This window comes from Plectropomus leopardus, chromosome 9, assembly GCF_026936395.1.
Source record: "Plectropomus leopardus strain MGB_pleo_1.0 chromosome 9, ASM2693639v1, whole genome shotgun sequence".
NCBI classification, from domain to species: Eukaryota; Metazoa; Chordata; class Actinopteri; order Perciformes; family Serranidae; genus Plectropomus; species Plectropomus leopardus.
In genome coordinates, this window is record NC_142184.1 from 10046494 (window position 1) to 10062993 (window position 16500).

General features: G+C 36.8%; 2 protein-coding genes and 1 pseudogene across 6 annotated transcripts in view; 1 reads left to right on the forward strand and 2 right to left on the reverse strand.

Moving 5' to 3' along the window:
- The first annotated feature begins 4 nt into the window (after window positions 1–4).
- The window catches only part of pm20d1.2 (peptidase M20 domain containing 1, tandem duplicate 2), a 139707-nt gene continuing 123211 nt past the window's right edge, over window positions 5–16500 (forward strand). For 2 of the 5 annotated variants that reach the window (XR_015777438.1, XM_088081939.1), the window contains exons 1-13: window positions 5–286; window positions 405–491; window positions 1819–2054; window positions 2506–2592; window positions 2691–2824; window positions 3021–3140; window positions 4358–4433; window positions 4526–4587; window positions 4672–4750; window positions 4856–4927; window positions 5017–5182; window positions 5272–5371; window positions 13748–13816. Coding sequence is in view for 3 of the 5 variants with exons in the window: in XM_088081939.1 (XP_087938065.1) it covers window positions 67–286; window positions 405–491; window positions 1819–2054; window positions 2506–2592; window positions 2691–2824; window positions 3021–3140; window positions 4358–4433; window positions 4526–4587; window positions 4672–4750; window positions 4856–4927; window positions 5017–5182; window positions 5272–5371; window positions 13748–13778 (1470 nt within the window). In the remaining 2 variants the exon portion in view is untranslated. Of the gene's footprint in view, window positions 287–404; window positions 492–1818; window positions 2055–2505; window positions 2593–2690; window positions 2825–3020; window positions 3141–4357; window positions 4434–4525; window positions 4588–4671; window positions 4751–4855; window positions 4928–5016; window positions 5183–5271; window positions 5372–5690; window positions 7066–13747; window positions 14822–16500 lie in introns of those variants that run through there. The other 3 variants (XM_088081938.1, XM_042492451.2, XR_015777439.1) reach the window with 3 other exon arrangements.
- On the reverse strand, window positions 7111–10236 carry LOC121947408 (acidic mammalian chitinase-like; annotated as a pseudogene).
- Window positions 16365–16500, reverse strand: part of LOC121947404 (uncharacterized) — a 51630-nt gene continuing 51494 nt past the window's right edge. Inside the window, exon 34 of the mRNA XM_088081464.1 lies at window positions 16365–16369. Coding sequence (XP_087937590.1) covers window positions 16365–16369 — 5 coding nt within the window. The remainder of the gene's footprint in view (window positions 16370–16500) is intronic.

A 16500-nucleotide genomic window follows, 5' to 3' on the forward strand; every position in this document is an offset into this window, starting at 1 on the left:
AAACCTGAACTAATTCAGTCTGCACTCAGTCACAGTGAACGAGTTCCGCTGTCACAACAGACAACAATGACAGAGCCAGGGCCAAAGTTCAAAACAATTAAGTTTTTAAAGATTATTTTCTGCAGTTTTTTCATCACAGTGCTGCTATTATTTATCATAGCGTCTATCAGGACTCTTTCACTGGACGTAAATGTCGGACTTCAACTCGCAAATTGGGAAAAGACGAGTAACATCTCACCGCTCATAGACCAGCACCAGAGAGAGGAGCTTCTTGCAAACTTTAAAGGTAAATGTCGCTTGCTAATGTGCAAATAATCGTTAACTTTTGTGGAAAGTAGCTTAAAGAAACGCTTAGAAAGCGGCAGTGGCAGATGTTAACCGACGTTGTCTCTGTATTTATCCAGAAGCTATCCGGATCCCCACCGTGTCCTTCTCAGAGAGGGAGAGCAACGCCACCGCGCTGCTGCAGTTTGACAGGCTGCTCCGGAAAGGTAACGACACAGGCTGCAAAGAAACATGTCACACTATCAATTTCCTCATAAAGTGTCAGTAAGGTGTTCACGGTGTAATGGTTTCCCACGACGTAATTTAGCCGAGCAGGTCGAGCTAACTATTAGCCAAAGTTCAACAGTTAACAAGCCTAAATTGATGCTGTGCATGTAAGTGCTGTGCTTTTTTTCTGTCTCCTCATAACTGTGAATTTATTTATAACACACAGTAGAGTCTAATTCATCCCAGTATGTTATTTAAGGTAGCTTTTCTACGATTAAAGAGGTGGTTCACTCAACGTTACAGGTGTCAGCAGACCCTTTGTAGGAATAGCTGCTAGGATCAACTGACTGCTCAGCTAAGTCTATAATCAAGGATGACAAATAGTTTCTTATTTAATTTATTTTATACGTCTTCTATTCTCTTCTTGAGAATCAAGAATCTCCTTTTCAAATGAGTCCTGATCAAGACAGCAATAATGATTTAACAAGATCAAACAAACACAACAGCAAAAAGTTCAAACAAACAGCAAAAACATTTTCACACAAAAAACAACCCCAAAACAAAATAAACAAACAAATAACAGACTTGTGTGCAGTAATGGGACATGTGCATTCAGTGGCAAATTGAATTGGCTCAATTTCTTTAAAAAACATGGGAACAAAGTGACTAGCCAATTACTAAGAAAAGGCCTCAATATTAGCAAGGAATTAGAATATTAGTAAATTAAAAAAAAAGTTTAAAAAAAACAAAACAATTAAAGAAACAAGGAAATGGTCTAGAAAACATGCTTAAAAATTATAATAATTATTTAAATCTAATTTTAAATATGTAATTATGGACATGTAAATATAGTTTTACCTAGCTTTTTTCCCCTAGCTTTTAAAACATATTTTCTAAATCTGCTAATTTCTTGCAGTTTTTGGAACATTTCTTACCAAGTTGCTCATGCTGCTTTTTCCCCCATGTTATTGAAAAAAAAAATCTTACCATTATGCTTAGGGTTCAAAGGTTTCAATAATGAAAGGTGTCTGAATGTAGCACAAGAAAAGTAATGTTGCACCAGGTTTCAGGGGGTTAAATCGCCCATGCTTATAATAAAATCTAGTTGAAGTTGACTGAGGGAGCAAAAACTTTAAAAGCACTTTCACCAAAGACCATGCGGGTTTAGGAGTGACACACATAAGTTGTACACACTACAAAAGTTGCAGTTACTGACAGTTTTAGAATAAAATATAAAACTCTGTTTCTTGTGAGTATTAAAATGACCTTTATGTGTACAGTAGACAGAATTTCCCCTTTAAGCTCGACTTCTTCTTCCTGTGTCAGCCTTCCCAACAGTTTTCTCTTCAAGCCTGGTTCGTCATGAATTGGTGGCCAATTACAGCCACCTGTTTTCGGTGCAAGGATCGCAGCCTGACCTGATGCCGTACATGCTGCTGGCCCATATTGATGTAGTGCCTGCCTCAGAGTCGGATGGCTGGGAGGCTCCACCATTTTCTGCTGCGGAGATAGATGGCTTCATCTATGGTAGAGGGACCATCGACGACAAGGGCTCTTTAATGGTGAGAGAACAAGTGATATTTTGTGTGATCATGCAATTCAACAGTGTAAACTAATATTAGCATCAGCATATATTTATATTTCTAACTAACATACTAATTCTATACGTTGTATTGTAGCATAAGGAACAGTTTTATATTTTACACACTTTACACACTCAGCACTTTATACATGTTTATAATTTTGAATATTTACATATGAGTACTAATTACTGTATGTCTTTAGATTTTAGATTTTTACATTGTCACACATTATAGTGTTAATTGTTTTAGTTTTGCTGTGTTTCCATTTTGTATTTTATATTTTTACATACTTTGTGCTGGTACATATTTCTACATTCTCTAATACTCTATCCTTGGCAACAGAGCAACTGTAACGAAACACAATCACCCCTCAGGGAACAGTCAAGTATTCCTAATTTATGATTTCTGATATGCTTTATTTATTTCCCAGGGAATACTTCAGGCTCTGGAGTACTTGCTGATAAAAGGCTATGCTCCACGCAGAGGATTTTACATTGGACTTGGTCATGATGAAGAAGTACTTAAAATGTTTATTAAACTCTTACTTTTTTAAATTTGGACTTAAATAAGATGTCATATGTTAATGTTTGTGTCCTTCAATGTTTCTTTTTAAAGGTCAATGGTTACAAGGGAGCAATGAACATTGTGCGTGCACTGAAGCAGCGTGGTGTGCAGCTGTCGTTTGTCCTGGACGAAGGCCTGGCTGTGCTTGATGGAGTCATCAGTGGTCTTGAAGGACCTGCCGCTCTGTAAGAACCTGTCCTGCTCCAAACGTGATATTTCTTTTTTATATTTTCTGTGATAAAAATTATATAATTTGGATGAGTCAGACATCCTAGCAAGCTTACAAGAAAAGCATTAAATGGTATGTCTCTATTGAATTGTGTAAAGAATATAGGTGATTGTTATAAATCTATGTTTTATGTGTGTGTACTTGTTTAATAGAATTGGGATAAGTGAGAAGGGTTCTGCCACTGTAAAGCTCAGTGTGTCTATGGTTCCTGGTCACTCCTCAATGCCTCCCAGGGAGACCAGCATTGGGATCTTGGCTGCAGCAGTCAAAAGGTAAGAGTTAAATTTTCTCCAAATTTGGATTTTTAACTAGTTATATTAACTAGACCTGCCAAGTGTCAAATGCAGGTAGATATTTTGTTTTGCGAGTAAATCTCGGAGGGCTATCTGTCACACCGGCATGTACCAAAGTAGTCATGTCTTACACTATGCTGAGAGTCTCTGCTGGGTTTTGGTGTCATATGCTGGGTTCACACTGGACATTCAACGACCACAAAGTGTGCTGATTTTTTATGAGCGCTGCTTGTTTTTGGTGCCTGTGTTGACCAGTCAGACTGTTCACACTGGACACACCACGGCGCCGAACTACACGGCCCCAAGCGCTGCAGCAGGCTCGTGTTCAGCCGCGATAGTTTTGGCATCTGTTCTGTAGTTTGAGCAAGCGAATTTGGGAGGAAATCACACTAAAAACTCTTTTATGAACAATGTAAACCATTTAAATTTTTATTTTATTTTATTAAACATTTATTGAACTAGAAATAGTCACATTGAGATTCAGAATCTCTTTTTCAATATTAGAAATGTTGAATATGATTCAACATTTAAATGAATGATTTGATCATGATAAATGATAAAATATGCATCCAGTTCTTCCACAATACTTGTCAGTTGTGTCTACAGAGAGGGAGAGAGACATGCAGACACACAAAGACAGACAGGCACACAGTGAAAAAATCCTTTCTGATTTTGAAATCGGGCTACATCATATACATAAGAAGAAAATAAAAGAAAATAATGGCACGTCATTACATGATTGTTAAAATTATTGTAGCAGAGGGACCATGAATGCAGTACTTCTTATTGCTTGTGGAGACACGGTCTGCACGGGTTGTCTATTCTTCAGCGAGAAATGGAGATGAGATTTTAACTGACAGTTTTGATGTCTGTCAACAGTAGTATGCCAGATAACTTAGCCTCAAGGGCTACAGTGTTTACCGTTGCTTTTCAACATAATCAGCTGCTCCACACTGACGTGATCATAACCGTAATCATCCAGGATATCAGTCTGGACTAAGGTCGCAGACCGGATATCTTCTCCAATTGTAGGGGGTGAATCAGGGTTGAATCAGTCCATAAGTCCTGTGGTTTGAGCCCAGCTTTGTCTCTCTGTTCATGCTGTGCCATGTGTTTATCTACACTCTACATTTTTACCACCCCTGAAACAAAAAGCCCAAATCTACGACTTCAACTGTGTCATGCTGTTTCCTCAGACTAGAGGAGAACCCTATGCCGAGATTATTTGGTCATGGACCTGAATATGGAACATTTGAGCATCTGGCGCACAAGGTAAAATAACTTTTTTTTTAGTCCAGCACTCATCACGAGTAGCACATTAGATCCTTCTCTGTTGTTTCTAAAATTCTCATTTTCGTCTCCAGTTTGGGCTCCCACTGAAGTTTATAATGTCGAATTTGTGGCTGTTTGCCCCACTTATTGGCAGGTAATTGCATCCTAAAATTAATTTACTGTGGTGTCTTCTGATTGTATCCATTGAAATAAATCAGTGAACATGTTTATGTTACAGAGTACTTGAAAGAAAACCAGACACTAATGCTTTTGTGAGGACAACAACAGCAGTCACCATGTTTAATGCAGGAGTTAAGGTACAGTTACAAAGTATTTCAAGTTTAAAATAGAGGGTAATTTACAGGATATTAGATTAAAAATAATGCACTTAGTACAGTCTGAAATTCTTTCCTGCCATGTAGGTGAATATCATCCCTTCCCTCGCTGAAGCTCATGTAAATCTACGAATCCACTCAGCACAGTCTTTACAAGAGGTAGAGTCAGAAATGTCATTCCTCTTTTTCAGAGTCCTTGATGTCTGTAAATATTCTGAGTTGAATTAGATGTTTGCTGTCTTGTCTAGGTCCTGGACCTAATCCAGTCTACAGTTGGGGACCAGCGAGTGAAGATAGAGTTTGTTGAGGGGTTTGACCCTCTGCCCGTCAGCTCTGCTGATGAAAAGTCCTTAGGCTTCCAGATCATTAAGAAAACTGTGTTGGACATGTTTCCAACAGTAACAGTTGCTCCAGGTAGAATCCAGTTATTTAATTATGCAAAAATTTGGTTATGAAGATCCGTGTGTTTCATAAGTGTTTTGATGTAATGTTTTAATGTGCAGGCATCTGTGTTGGGAACACAGACAGTCGACACTTCAAGGACCTGACGAATGATATTTATCGCTTCGTCCCTGTCTGGTTTAAACCAGGTGATGCTCAGAGGTAAGAATCCAGTTATTCTAATATTAAATAAAAAAAAGTCTCAACAAAGCATGTTGGGGTCAGTTAATGGCTTGCACAGATTTATCCGTCAAAGACGAGGGCAACTTCTTGATCAAAAGAGCTTTCTGCGGTTGGTGACACATTAAGCTCCAAAAAACATAGTAAAAAGAGTTTTAAATTGAGCCAACCTACTGCACAATTTACCTCTAAGCTTTGACAATAAAAGGAAATTATCTTGCAAGAACAGTGCAAAGAAGTTGCATAAAGAAAACGTATTTTCTTATTCTTAGATACCTTAAAGGTTTTTTCTTTTTCTTAGATTCCATGGCATCAATGAACGGATTTCCAAAAAGAACTATGAGGACCTCGTAGTATTTTACTTCAGTCTGATTCAAAACTGTGACATTCAGAAGCTCCCTGAGCCTCACAGCTCTGCCCATGAACTCTAAGGAACAGAAAGAATGGTAATAACACAAATGCAACTCAATGGTTTGTGTTAGTATTAGTATGAATTATTTCAACAGCACCTAACGTGACCTTGACTTGCTATATAATGACTATATTTCAGACAAAATTATGTTATTTTACAGCCAGAGGGTACAATTCTACTTTTCACTTCAATCATAGCGTCATATAAACAATGGACTCAAGCATATTTAATGACATACAGTATTGCCTGAACATGAACATGGGATAACTATGTGGCATAACTATATGAGACTGCTGTAATGATTTTTGAATTTACAATCCTGATGGTACTATTTAATGAAATTGCATTTTTGTTGAGCTGCTGGTTCTTACTGTGGAAATGCTGAATGGTGATATTTCAAAATTTATTTTTTTTAAAATTTTTTTTGTTGAATCACATACAGTAGTAGAAGAATTCTATGCTAGGCTTGGGTAATATCTATTTTTTCATACCCTTCTGAATTTCACCGGGGTATATGACGGTGTTATTGCTCCAACAATTGCCGTCTCTATTTTGGTCAAAACAAATCCTTAATTAACAGAGTGAGATGTGAAATATTTAGTTGTGCAGTCTCTCTGCCGTTGTGGCTGTTCACAGTCCTATAATGGCATCCCGAACACTGGCTGGAGCAATGTCTTTCAGCTCAGCTGCCTGTTTCAACAGCAGAGACTGACCTCTGGTGGCGCTTGCTGTGCACTACACACAATGAGTTTTAATAGAGAGGTGTGCATCTGAATATTCAATGGTACTGAAAATCATCCTGCTATGATTCCTAAATACCCTGATATACTTTAATATCATGATACTGACCAAGTTTATTCTGTATTATCACTGACTGATTCTTTACAATGAATCATGATATATAAAGGTGTTTTGAATATGCACACCATCTTGAGACAGGCATTGTAAAACAGTACAAATAACTTTTAATGGCGGACTAGCTGGGATTGGCTCCAGCCCCCCCGCAACCCTTACGAGGACAAGCGGTTACAGAAAATGACTGACTGACTGACTGACTATTTATCATGTAAAATATTTGATTAAATTCTGTACATATTGCACAATACAGAAACAAAATCACAATTTCTCCACAATTTATGTTGTATTAAAAGTAAAAGGTTTATTCCAACAATAAACATATGAGCTCAAGAGTACCATAAAGTACAAAAAGTGGATAAAGCTTTTTTCTTAGCAGTGATAAAATAAAAAGAAATGAGACAAAACAGCTTCTAGTAATGCACTTTTTGTGTTCAAATTTGCATTTCACCACTCATGGATGGTAATTATGATGATGCATGCTCATTTAGGGCCAGTTGCAGCATTTGCAGCTCTCTTTGAAGACTAAACCCTTGGCGCAGTATTGGACATAGGTAATGCCATTGGCACAACTGTAATAGGAGTTTGGATTATTAGGGTTGGAGTGTAGGCCAGTCTTATCAATGCAGAAATTGAAATCTGGTTTCCCAGCAGTGGTTGTGGTGGTGGTGAGGGGGGTTGTAGTGGCGGTAGAGGTGGTGAGGGGGGTTGTAGAGGTGGTGAGGGTAGCTGTGAGGGGGGTTGTAGCGGTGGTAGATGTGGTGAGGGGGGTGGTAGTTGTAGTGGTTGGGGTTGTGACGGCAGTATTGGTCAAGGTTGTGGTGGTACAGCATTTGCACTTCTCTTGGAATATTAAACCCAGGGGACAGTATTGGACATATGTAATGCCATTGGCACAATTGTAAAAAGAGTTTAGGTCATTAGGGTTGGGGTGTAGGCCAGTCTTATCGATACAGAAATTTGCATCAGGTTTCCCAACAGTGGCAGTAGTGGTGGAGGTGATGGTGAGGGGTCTTGTAGAGGTGGCAGTGATGGGGGTTGTAGAGGTGGTGGTAGTGGCAGTTGTGGTGGTACTGGCTGAAGTTGCAGAACCAGGCTGGCCAACAGGGTCTGCAGTTGGAGTCTCTGGATTAAAAGCAGTTTGAGTACTATCATTGCTTTGTAAAATGAAGCTTAACTGCTGACATTTCACACGTGAAAGAAAACATTTACACTTGATAAAACTTAGAGTACAAGCTAATCAAAGTGATTACAATCTCATTAAAATACCGGGATAGTATCGACATTTTTCACAATCTTTGGGCTTACCTGAAATCAGGAGACGATGCAGATGGCTAATGAGGGGGTATTTTCCCTCTTTACAGAACTGCCCCTTGAAATCATCCAGGTCCAGAGACCAGACAGAGACTCCTCCAAAGTTGTTTTCTTTTATATACTTCGCCTGAGAGAATGTTAAAAAGACACATAGCACATGCAAACATACATACATAGCCATTGTTTAACTTAATTTTTATCACAATTTATTGTTTTCTGGAGAATTGCTGAGCAGTTATGAAATGCCTACCTTGTAATTAATGCTGTCTCTGTTGTCAAATCCCACCCACCGATATCCTGTGGTGCCATATGGGACTTTCTGGTCTTCAATCCAATGGATTGTTTCTCCTTCAAGATAAAAACAAATCTGAAAGGAAAAGTCAGATGTCAAATTTTAATCCAACATTTAGGGAGAACCCAAAACATGATGCACTGTACACATCAAAATCTATATGTATGATTACACTATTTATTCAAAATAGTTTAGAGCTTTCACTTTCACCTCGTAATAGGACCAGATACCCGCCTCCCTGGTGTAAAGGCCTGCATAATTAGCATAAGTGGCTGGTGCTCCAACCTCATTGGATGAAGAGGTCAACGTAAAGGTTCGCCCATATGCAGCAAATCCCAAAATGAGCTTTTCCGCAGGTACCCCATTGTTCAGCCAATACTGCATTGCAAAGTCCTGAAATATGGAAATATACATAGCTTGATGGTTAATATAAGCAAATCTTCCAATGGATTAAGGTTCAATCCTTCTTTTTTTCTGAGATAAAGAGCAAGCCACCGTGGGCCACTGGCAGAGTGGCATTTAGAGCAGGTAGTTTGTACCTGTAGTTTATATGATAATTTAATTGTGCTGGCAGATATTGCTCCCTGATGTCAGTGTTTCTGTCCCATTCTGTGAAGTTGCCTGAATACAAGAACATGACTTCAAATTTAGTATTCATAACAAAATGGCTTTAATAATATTGATAAACACATTTGGAAAAAACATACATTGAAAAAATAAAAGCTCAATTCAAACTTGCTTTCTAAAGTTGACCATATTATTATTATATTATATTATATTATTTTTATCATCTGGGGAATTAAAATAAGTTTAAAAAAAATCAGAATATGCCTGAATTGCAATAATTGATGAATACCATTTGAAATCAATAGGCTATATAAATTACAGTAGGAGTTAGTATACTCACACTGGTTAAGTATATGCTGCTTGCAGTGTCTTGTGATCTCCAGTGTAAGGGACTGTGATGAGCAGTGACACCCTCCCAGGGGCCACGAAGATCAAATGCCATCACAACCATAAAATCCAGGTACCTAAAGAAAGACAAGTATGATCAAGGTCACCAACCCATGAAATCCACTAATCACTGGAACAATAATTGTGAAATTAAAAAAAAAAGTTTAGTTTACCTGCCAAGCTCAGTCATTTCATAACTGATATCAATTATTCCTTTGTCAGCAGCCAGTGCAGCAGTGACCAGTAATCTGGGATAGCCAGTTAATGTTCCTTCAGCCTCATAAGCAATTAAGAGTTCCTATACAACACAAAAACATGGGTCACTCTAAGCTGATTAAATATACTGAATTGTAATAATATTCATCATGTATACTATATTTCTGCCTTGTTATGGATCTGACCTTGCACAACAGTGTGAATCTCTGTTTGTCCTCTGGAGCACTCCCTCGTGTTCCAGGAAATTCCCAGTCCAGGTGAATCCCATCAAAACCATAATCTCTCAGTAGTTTGATAGTAGACTGTATGAATTTTTCTCGGTTGGCTGGTGTTGATACCATCATGCTGAATCTGAACATTTAAACAAAAGGGTGCACTGAAAAAGTCATGTCACATACAGTATTAAATCAAATGTATTTTAGTCTGTTGTATTGACGTATCTCACCTCTGTGTGCCAAAGACCCAACCACCCACTGATAGAAGGGTTTTGAGATCTGCATTTCTATTGAGAGAAGTAGTTGAGCAATGATTAATTCATGCTTAAAAATGAAATACAGTTGGCAGAGGATTTAAAGCGTAAAGCACTGACCTATCTTTTAGTCCGTTAAAGGAATTGTAACTTTGTTCGTAACCCGCCTCATTAGGGTCCACCTCATTGGCATAATTTATGCCAGAAAAGGCATAGATCAGATGGGTACACAAGTTTGGATCAATATCTGAAATGGTGAACCCCCCTTCATTTGCTCTATTTTTGGACCAGTTGGTGAAGTAACACACCAGTTTGGAGGAAGTGGCTGAAACATGTACAACATCAGTGAGTTACTTTGTGGTAAAAATTATTAACAACACTTATTATTTAGGGACTTCATTTAGATGCTGGTAAGACTTTTAAAGCAAAATGTAAACTCACCCAAACTGGCAATGATCAAAGAAAGACCTTCAAAGTGACAGTTGGCATTAGCTAAAGAAAACAAAGCTTTTGAAAACATTTATTTAATTGATTTAAATTTTGCCTTACCTGCAATTAGAGTGAGCTTGTTCATGTTTGTGCTGTGGGATGAAAAATGGAAAAAAACAAACATTAATTTTATTTGCATATGACAAATATATCCACCATAATAGCCATCATTCAGGCAAACATTATTGCATTATTATGATGTTTTTGTGACAAATAATAAAGTCATATTGAAATTTTAAATAATGGTAATTCAATAACCAAACTATCTATAACCTCATAAAAGTCTCTCTCTTGTCAGTGCTTATGGTATAAAAATAATTTGATTAGACTCTCCTAGGTGCCATTATTATCATAGCATGTCAAGTTAGGTCATTGAAGCCCAATAATTTATTAGTCAGTTTGCTTTTTCACTTAAGAATGACAGAGTAAAAGAAAATGAACTGCAACTTAACATATCTATCATTTATGTCTTGTTTATGTCTGTAATACTCCCATTACTTATCTAACCAGCACTTTAAAGCTGTAATGGGCCATACTCACAAATATTTAAAAGGAGGAATTGAATAATTCAAAGATAATAAAAAAAGTCTTATTGTCCTATCTCCTAGCCAAAGCAGACAGCTCCTTTCAAAAATAATTTGTATCATTTATTTGTTTTTAGCTGGATCTAGGGCTGGCACTGCATCAGATTTTCACCACACAATTTCTCTGGCCATGATTTCTCAATGATTATATATTATTGTGATATTGATAGAAAATTTGAAAAAAAAATGCTTTCCTTCAAATTCAGATGGAAAAGAGCCTGTAACCATAACTGCATAAAATCGTACAAAAAGATAAAGTAGACTTAATGGACAGTGAAAAAGGCAACCCGATGGTGCTGGAGGAGGGCAACAAAGCAGTAACAGAAAGAAACAGAAATGATTTAAGAGGCGTCAAATTATTTACATGACATTATTATATGTGTATTCTAAACAGGAGATTACTATATCACTGCGTTTGTAAAATACTGGAATAATGTGACAATCCGAGCTGGATCTACCAGTTTTCACATAAATTTATCTGGATGAAGAATAATTCAATGACCAAAAAGCTTCTGGAATTATTAAATCACATAACAAATAAATTAGAACGTTTTATCACCACATCTATTCAAAAATCACTACATTATTTAATAAAAAAAGAAGAGGTTAAATAGAAAACTACCCTGTTGTACTTTACTAATAATTTTACGATGATTATCAGTCGCCAAAACTCATGTTGGTGACCTAACATGTTGACTACTGTATGTTTTTAGTAAAGTTTGTTTTTGTTTTGTCACTCTGGAATGCCAATAATTAAATCAGTGATAATTTAATCAATCCCCCCCACACACACACACACACACTGTATGGGAACATACATTCATTATTCATTATTGTTTTCTTAGTTTAAATAACTGAAAACATGGTGTAATAATAGCAGATATTAGGTTGATACTTACAGCAAGATCAGGGATGGAGGCAGCTACCGTCTCTCTCTGACTGAGGACATGTGATGATGAGGCCTTAAAATAGGCAACCAAAGAGGGTGGGGCAGATTTAGGGGATGGTGACAATGAATGCAATGCTCTCCATGAAGCTGTTTTTTTTCTTTTAGTTTGCAGTTCGACACTATTTGAAATCAATACACATTTTTATGAATTTAACTTCTGTTTTTAAAGTGATTGTTGTGTTTATTGACATGTCAGTCAATAAGTGAATCATAGCAAGGTCCAGTTATTTGCTTTTTCTTGATGCTGTTAATATTTCCACCTCACGTGTACTACTAACATCCCTAAACTCTGACAGCGTGTCTTCACCAGGATGAAAGTAGGAGATGTTTGTTGAGGTTGGACATTTTATTCAGACTGAGCTGGATTGCTCAGTTTCCTTACAAATGGCTATCACTCTGATGTTACTTGATGCCCACTGAGAGTTAGAAAGAAGAAATGGGTAAAATATAATGATAGTAAGTCCTCAAACAAAATCTGTAATCAAGAGTTAATGGTTACGTTGTCTCACATTTCTGGGAATGTTTTCCAAATTGGTGCTGCTTCTCTTAATATAATAGGTCTTTTTTCCTTTTTGCAGCAGTTTTTCTTTTTAACTCTCTTCCTGTACCTTATGTTTACTCTAACCTTGACATGCAAAAAAAAGACAAAATGCATTGATTGCGATTGATTACAAAATGTTGAAAAAGCATTACATAATGCAAAGCATGATTTGCTGGATGACATCTTGGCTTCAGTGTAAGCAAAGGTGGCAAACAGCATTCCATGACTGTCCCAGCTTGGCAATTATATTTTCAGTATGCAGATCTTATTGTTTGCCAGCACATACATGCATTCACATTGTCCTGTGCACAACAGTGACAAACGTACCATTATTTTTTATTTGGTTTTTTTTTTGCCTTTGGTAACACGTGTTCATCAAGGTTACACGTGTGCATAAAAAAACGTACTGTGAAAGAGTACAGAAAGGTACCCCATATGAGCTGGTTAGCAGTCTTTGATCGTCAAGTAGTTCCCTTTTGGCTGTTCAAACATCGAGACTTTAATCTAAACATGACTGTGCTCTGGCCATTAGGGCCCCGCGGTCTTGGAGTGGCTTGCCAGAGGAGATAAAGGTTGCAGAATTAATGACTTTAAATCACTTCTTAAAACCAGTTTTTATATATACTCGCTTATATGTGATGTTGTCTTTTAATTATCTGTTTATTTATCTTTTTATTCTGTCTTAAACCTTATTCTTTGTCATATTCTTCGTTATCTTCTTCGTCGGTGTTCGGCATCCATTGTTATATAATATATTTCTATATAAATGAAGTAAATAATAATAATATTATTACTTTTATTATTACTGTTACTTTTATTATTGTGTGACGAGTCCATTATGACACTTACAAACGGCTCCAGTTTAAACTGGAAAGTGGTCTCAATTTGAATATTTAGAACTCTTACCTTTTTATAAAGTCATTCCTAAGGTATATTAAAGTTAATTAATTTTCCATTCTTACATAATGTTCATTGATGCCTATTATAGAACTTTCAGAATGTGAGGTGTAAATGAAAGGTTTGGGGAGGTGATTACGTATTGATGCTGACACATCGGAAATTATGGAGGGTGTTTTCTGTTATATAACATTGTTAGACATTATTAATCATTACCATTGGGCACATTGTTTCTCTTAGTATTCTCTCCTTTGATCTCTCTTTTTTATGCAGTGATAGGTGCGAATGTTTACACATTCCCTGTGTCTTTTTAAATCAGTTGTTACCATGCCATGTATTGCACCAGAGTTGGCTTAAAACTCATTTTATCTGCAGTCTCTTGGCAGGTCAAAATTATATCATCCCTCACAACACTAAACAAACTGGACAAACAAGACAAGGCACATAATGTAAAGGTACTCACACACACACACACATGCACGCACACACACCATGTGAGTACCAGTTGTTTGTAAAAAACAAAAAAACAAATTCAAAAGCAAAGACATTTGTATCTAACTAATACAATGCTGAGTCAGTGATTATAAAGTTGAGTGGCTTTTAGAAGATCTTCCAATTTGACTTTAAAGCTAGCAAAATTATTTTTGATAATTGATTATATAAAAGACACAATTGTGAATAATATAACATTCTCTAAGCTCAGGAGATGATATTTCTCCAGAGTCCTACAGTGATGATTTTAGTTTGGCTTTTCACCCAGAGGGCTTGCTTGTACAAATACTCTAATGGTTAAATGAATGTTTGTCCAGTCTGCTCCCAACCATGTAATACCGTAAGACATGTGGGAAAAGATGATAGCATGCATAAATATCTTGGCTGCAACCATGAAGACACTCGTTTCTTAGCAATTACAGTGTAGTAAGCGCTTTATGTATGAAACCACCCTTTTGCCAGCTTTGTACATCTTTGATAAAAAGCCATTATGCTTCAGGGACAGCACCGGGAAATCGAATGAATGAAAGATATTTTAAACTTTTTTTTGTACACTGGTATAGACTGTGACCAAAATTGCCGCATTCATGCAGGTGCATGATGCAGACTGAAGTCTCTACTGTCAGTGAAAGAGTGACAGCTCACTCATTATGTCAGTATGTTTGACATGGATTAAATGCACATTGGCATGTCCAGGTTATGTGTAGGTATAACTAATGTGTTTTCATAAACAGACGTTTCTTTCACTTAAAACAGTTGTGTTTGTGCTATTTATTTGTAATCGTTTTTACATTTAATAACCTGTATCATGTGAGAAGCAACTTATCCCCAGGTATCTTCACATTATCTAATCTGGCCTCGCATTCAAAAGTGTTTGGACACCCCTGTTGTAGAGGAAACATGCATATAATATAATATGTTGGCAAACAAAACATATAATTAAAAAAACCACAACGAAAATAAATACAGTGATGTGAACCCTCTTTCTGCTTGTTTTGCCAAACAAAGCTCTACATAGGAGTAAAACATAGTTGCGATAAGTCTGAAATTATCTTCCCATGACATTGCAAAAAAAGGTTCTTCGTGTAAAATTATATACAATCCCAGTGTCTGCAGGACAATTTAATCTACATAATGATGTGTTGTTTTCACAATGCACATAGTCAATAAATGTGCCTTCATATGCACTAAGTTGTTAGACAACCTGAACAACCAACACCCATCCAACACCCTTTGTCTGTCTGAATATATAAAAGCAGCAAATTTAAAATTACAATGAGTTTCCCTCTGTAGCAGTTCTTTGTCTGATGGACTGGTTAACACATTTTATTTACACTGTTGAACACACACAGAGAGTCTTAACAGTAGCTTTATATCTCTGCCACGCATAAGCCTGGATGGGATCATGTGTTTGGTTGTGTATGTGTGCAAGTGTGAGTGTATCCGTCTGTCTGCAGCTCATCTCACATACTAAAGGACCAATTAGCCTAATATTTTGTGTTCACATTCATTACTGAATGCTTAAGGGCCTCTAGGGGTTGCAGTAATTCATCATTGTTGAAAAATCTGTTTTATTGACTGTTTTATAGCATCTCATATACACCTTATACCTCATCTAGCCTGTTGTGGGCCACATTTTAGCCTTTGTTGTGACTTAAAATCTGACATCCATTAAAAAACAAACAATGAAACTGATCTTATTTTGTACCAAAGCATTTGCAGATCAGCTATATATCCAATATGATATGATACACTAAAATAAGGCAAACAACGAGAATTATTACCTTCCGTTTTTATGATCTTTTCCACTATCTTGGCTATAAGGGAGGTGGGAGGGACAGTTCAACCGGCCATAGCTGTCTGCAGTCCGGCTGCAATATTTTGTTCCATCCACAGTACAGTATCACTACACATTCGGAGGGACGTGTATTGGTTTCTTTTAAATTGCTTTATTGATGTTGAGTGGCTGCAATCGGTCTGGGCAGCTGCTTGGCCACCTGGCTATACTGACTGCACGTTCCTTATTAGTAGCTGTTTTTTGTTGGTCTGAAATAGTAGCTGAAAATAGAAACCATTGTGCTGCTGATTGGGGTGTTCTTAAATAATCACAGTATTAGCAGCTTTTTCACATCACAAGGAATCGTTTTATTCATTATTGATATGAAAAATAGGACCTCACTTAGTATAGTCCAGAGTCTCACAACAGGTGGAAATCTTTTCACTAGCTGGCTCTGATGTAAATAACTACCAAACTAGTCTTGCTTGTGGGTCTTCTAATTCATACCTTAATTTATTGACTTTTCCATGAGTCTTAGTGTGGCAAGCTTGATTCTACAGTATATTTCATTCCCACCAAAATTTTGCTAAATTGCAAACACAACAATTAATGTGAATTCAGCCAATCCTCGTGAATTCTGCGTAACCTTGCAATTTTGTCCAATCACCATAACTTTTACCATTTAAAATGGGTAAAATCTAATTTTACTGTAAGGCTATGTGCAACATTCTGATTCACTCTGTGATTAAACACATAATATTAATCTGTGTTATCTCATAGACAAATAATATATGATGAACAAGCAAAAAAACAAAAGTAGAAAAAAAACATACCAAGTGCGCCAAAGTTTGTCTAGGAAACTTGTGATAT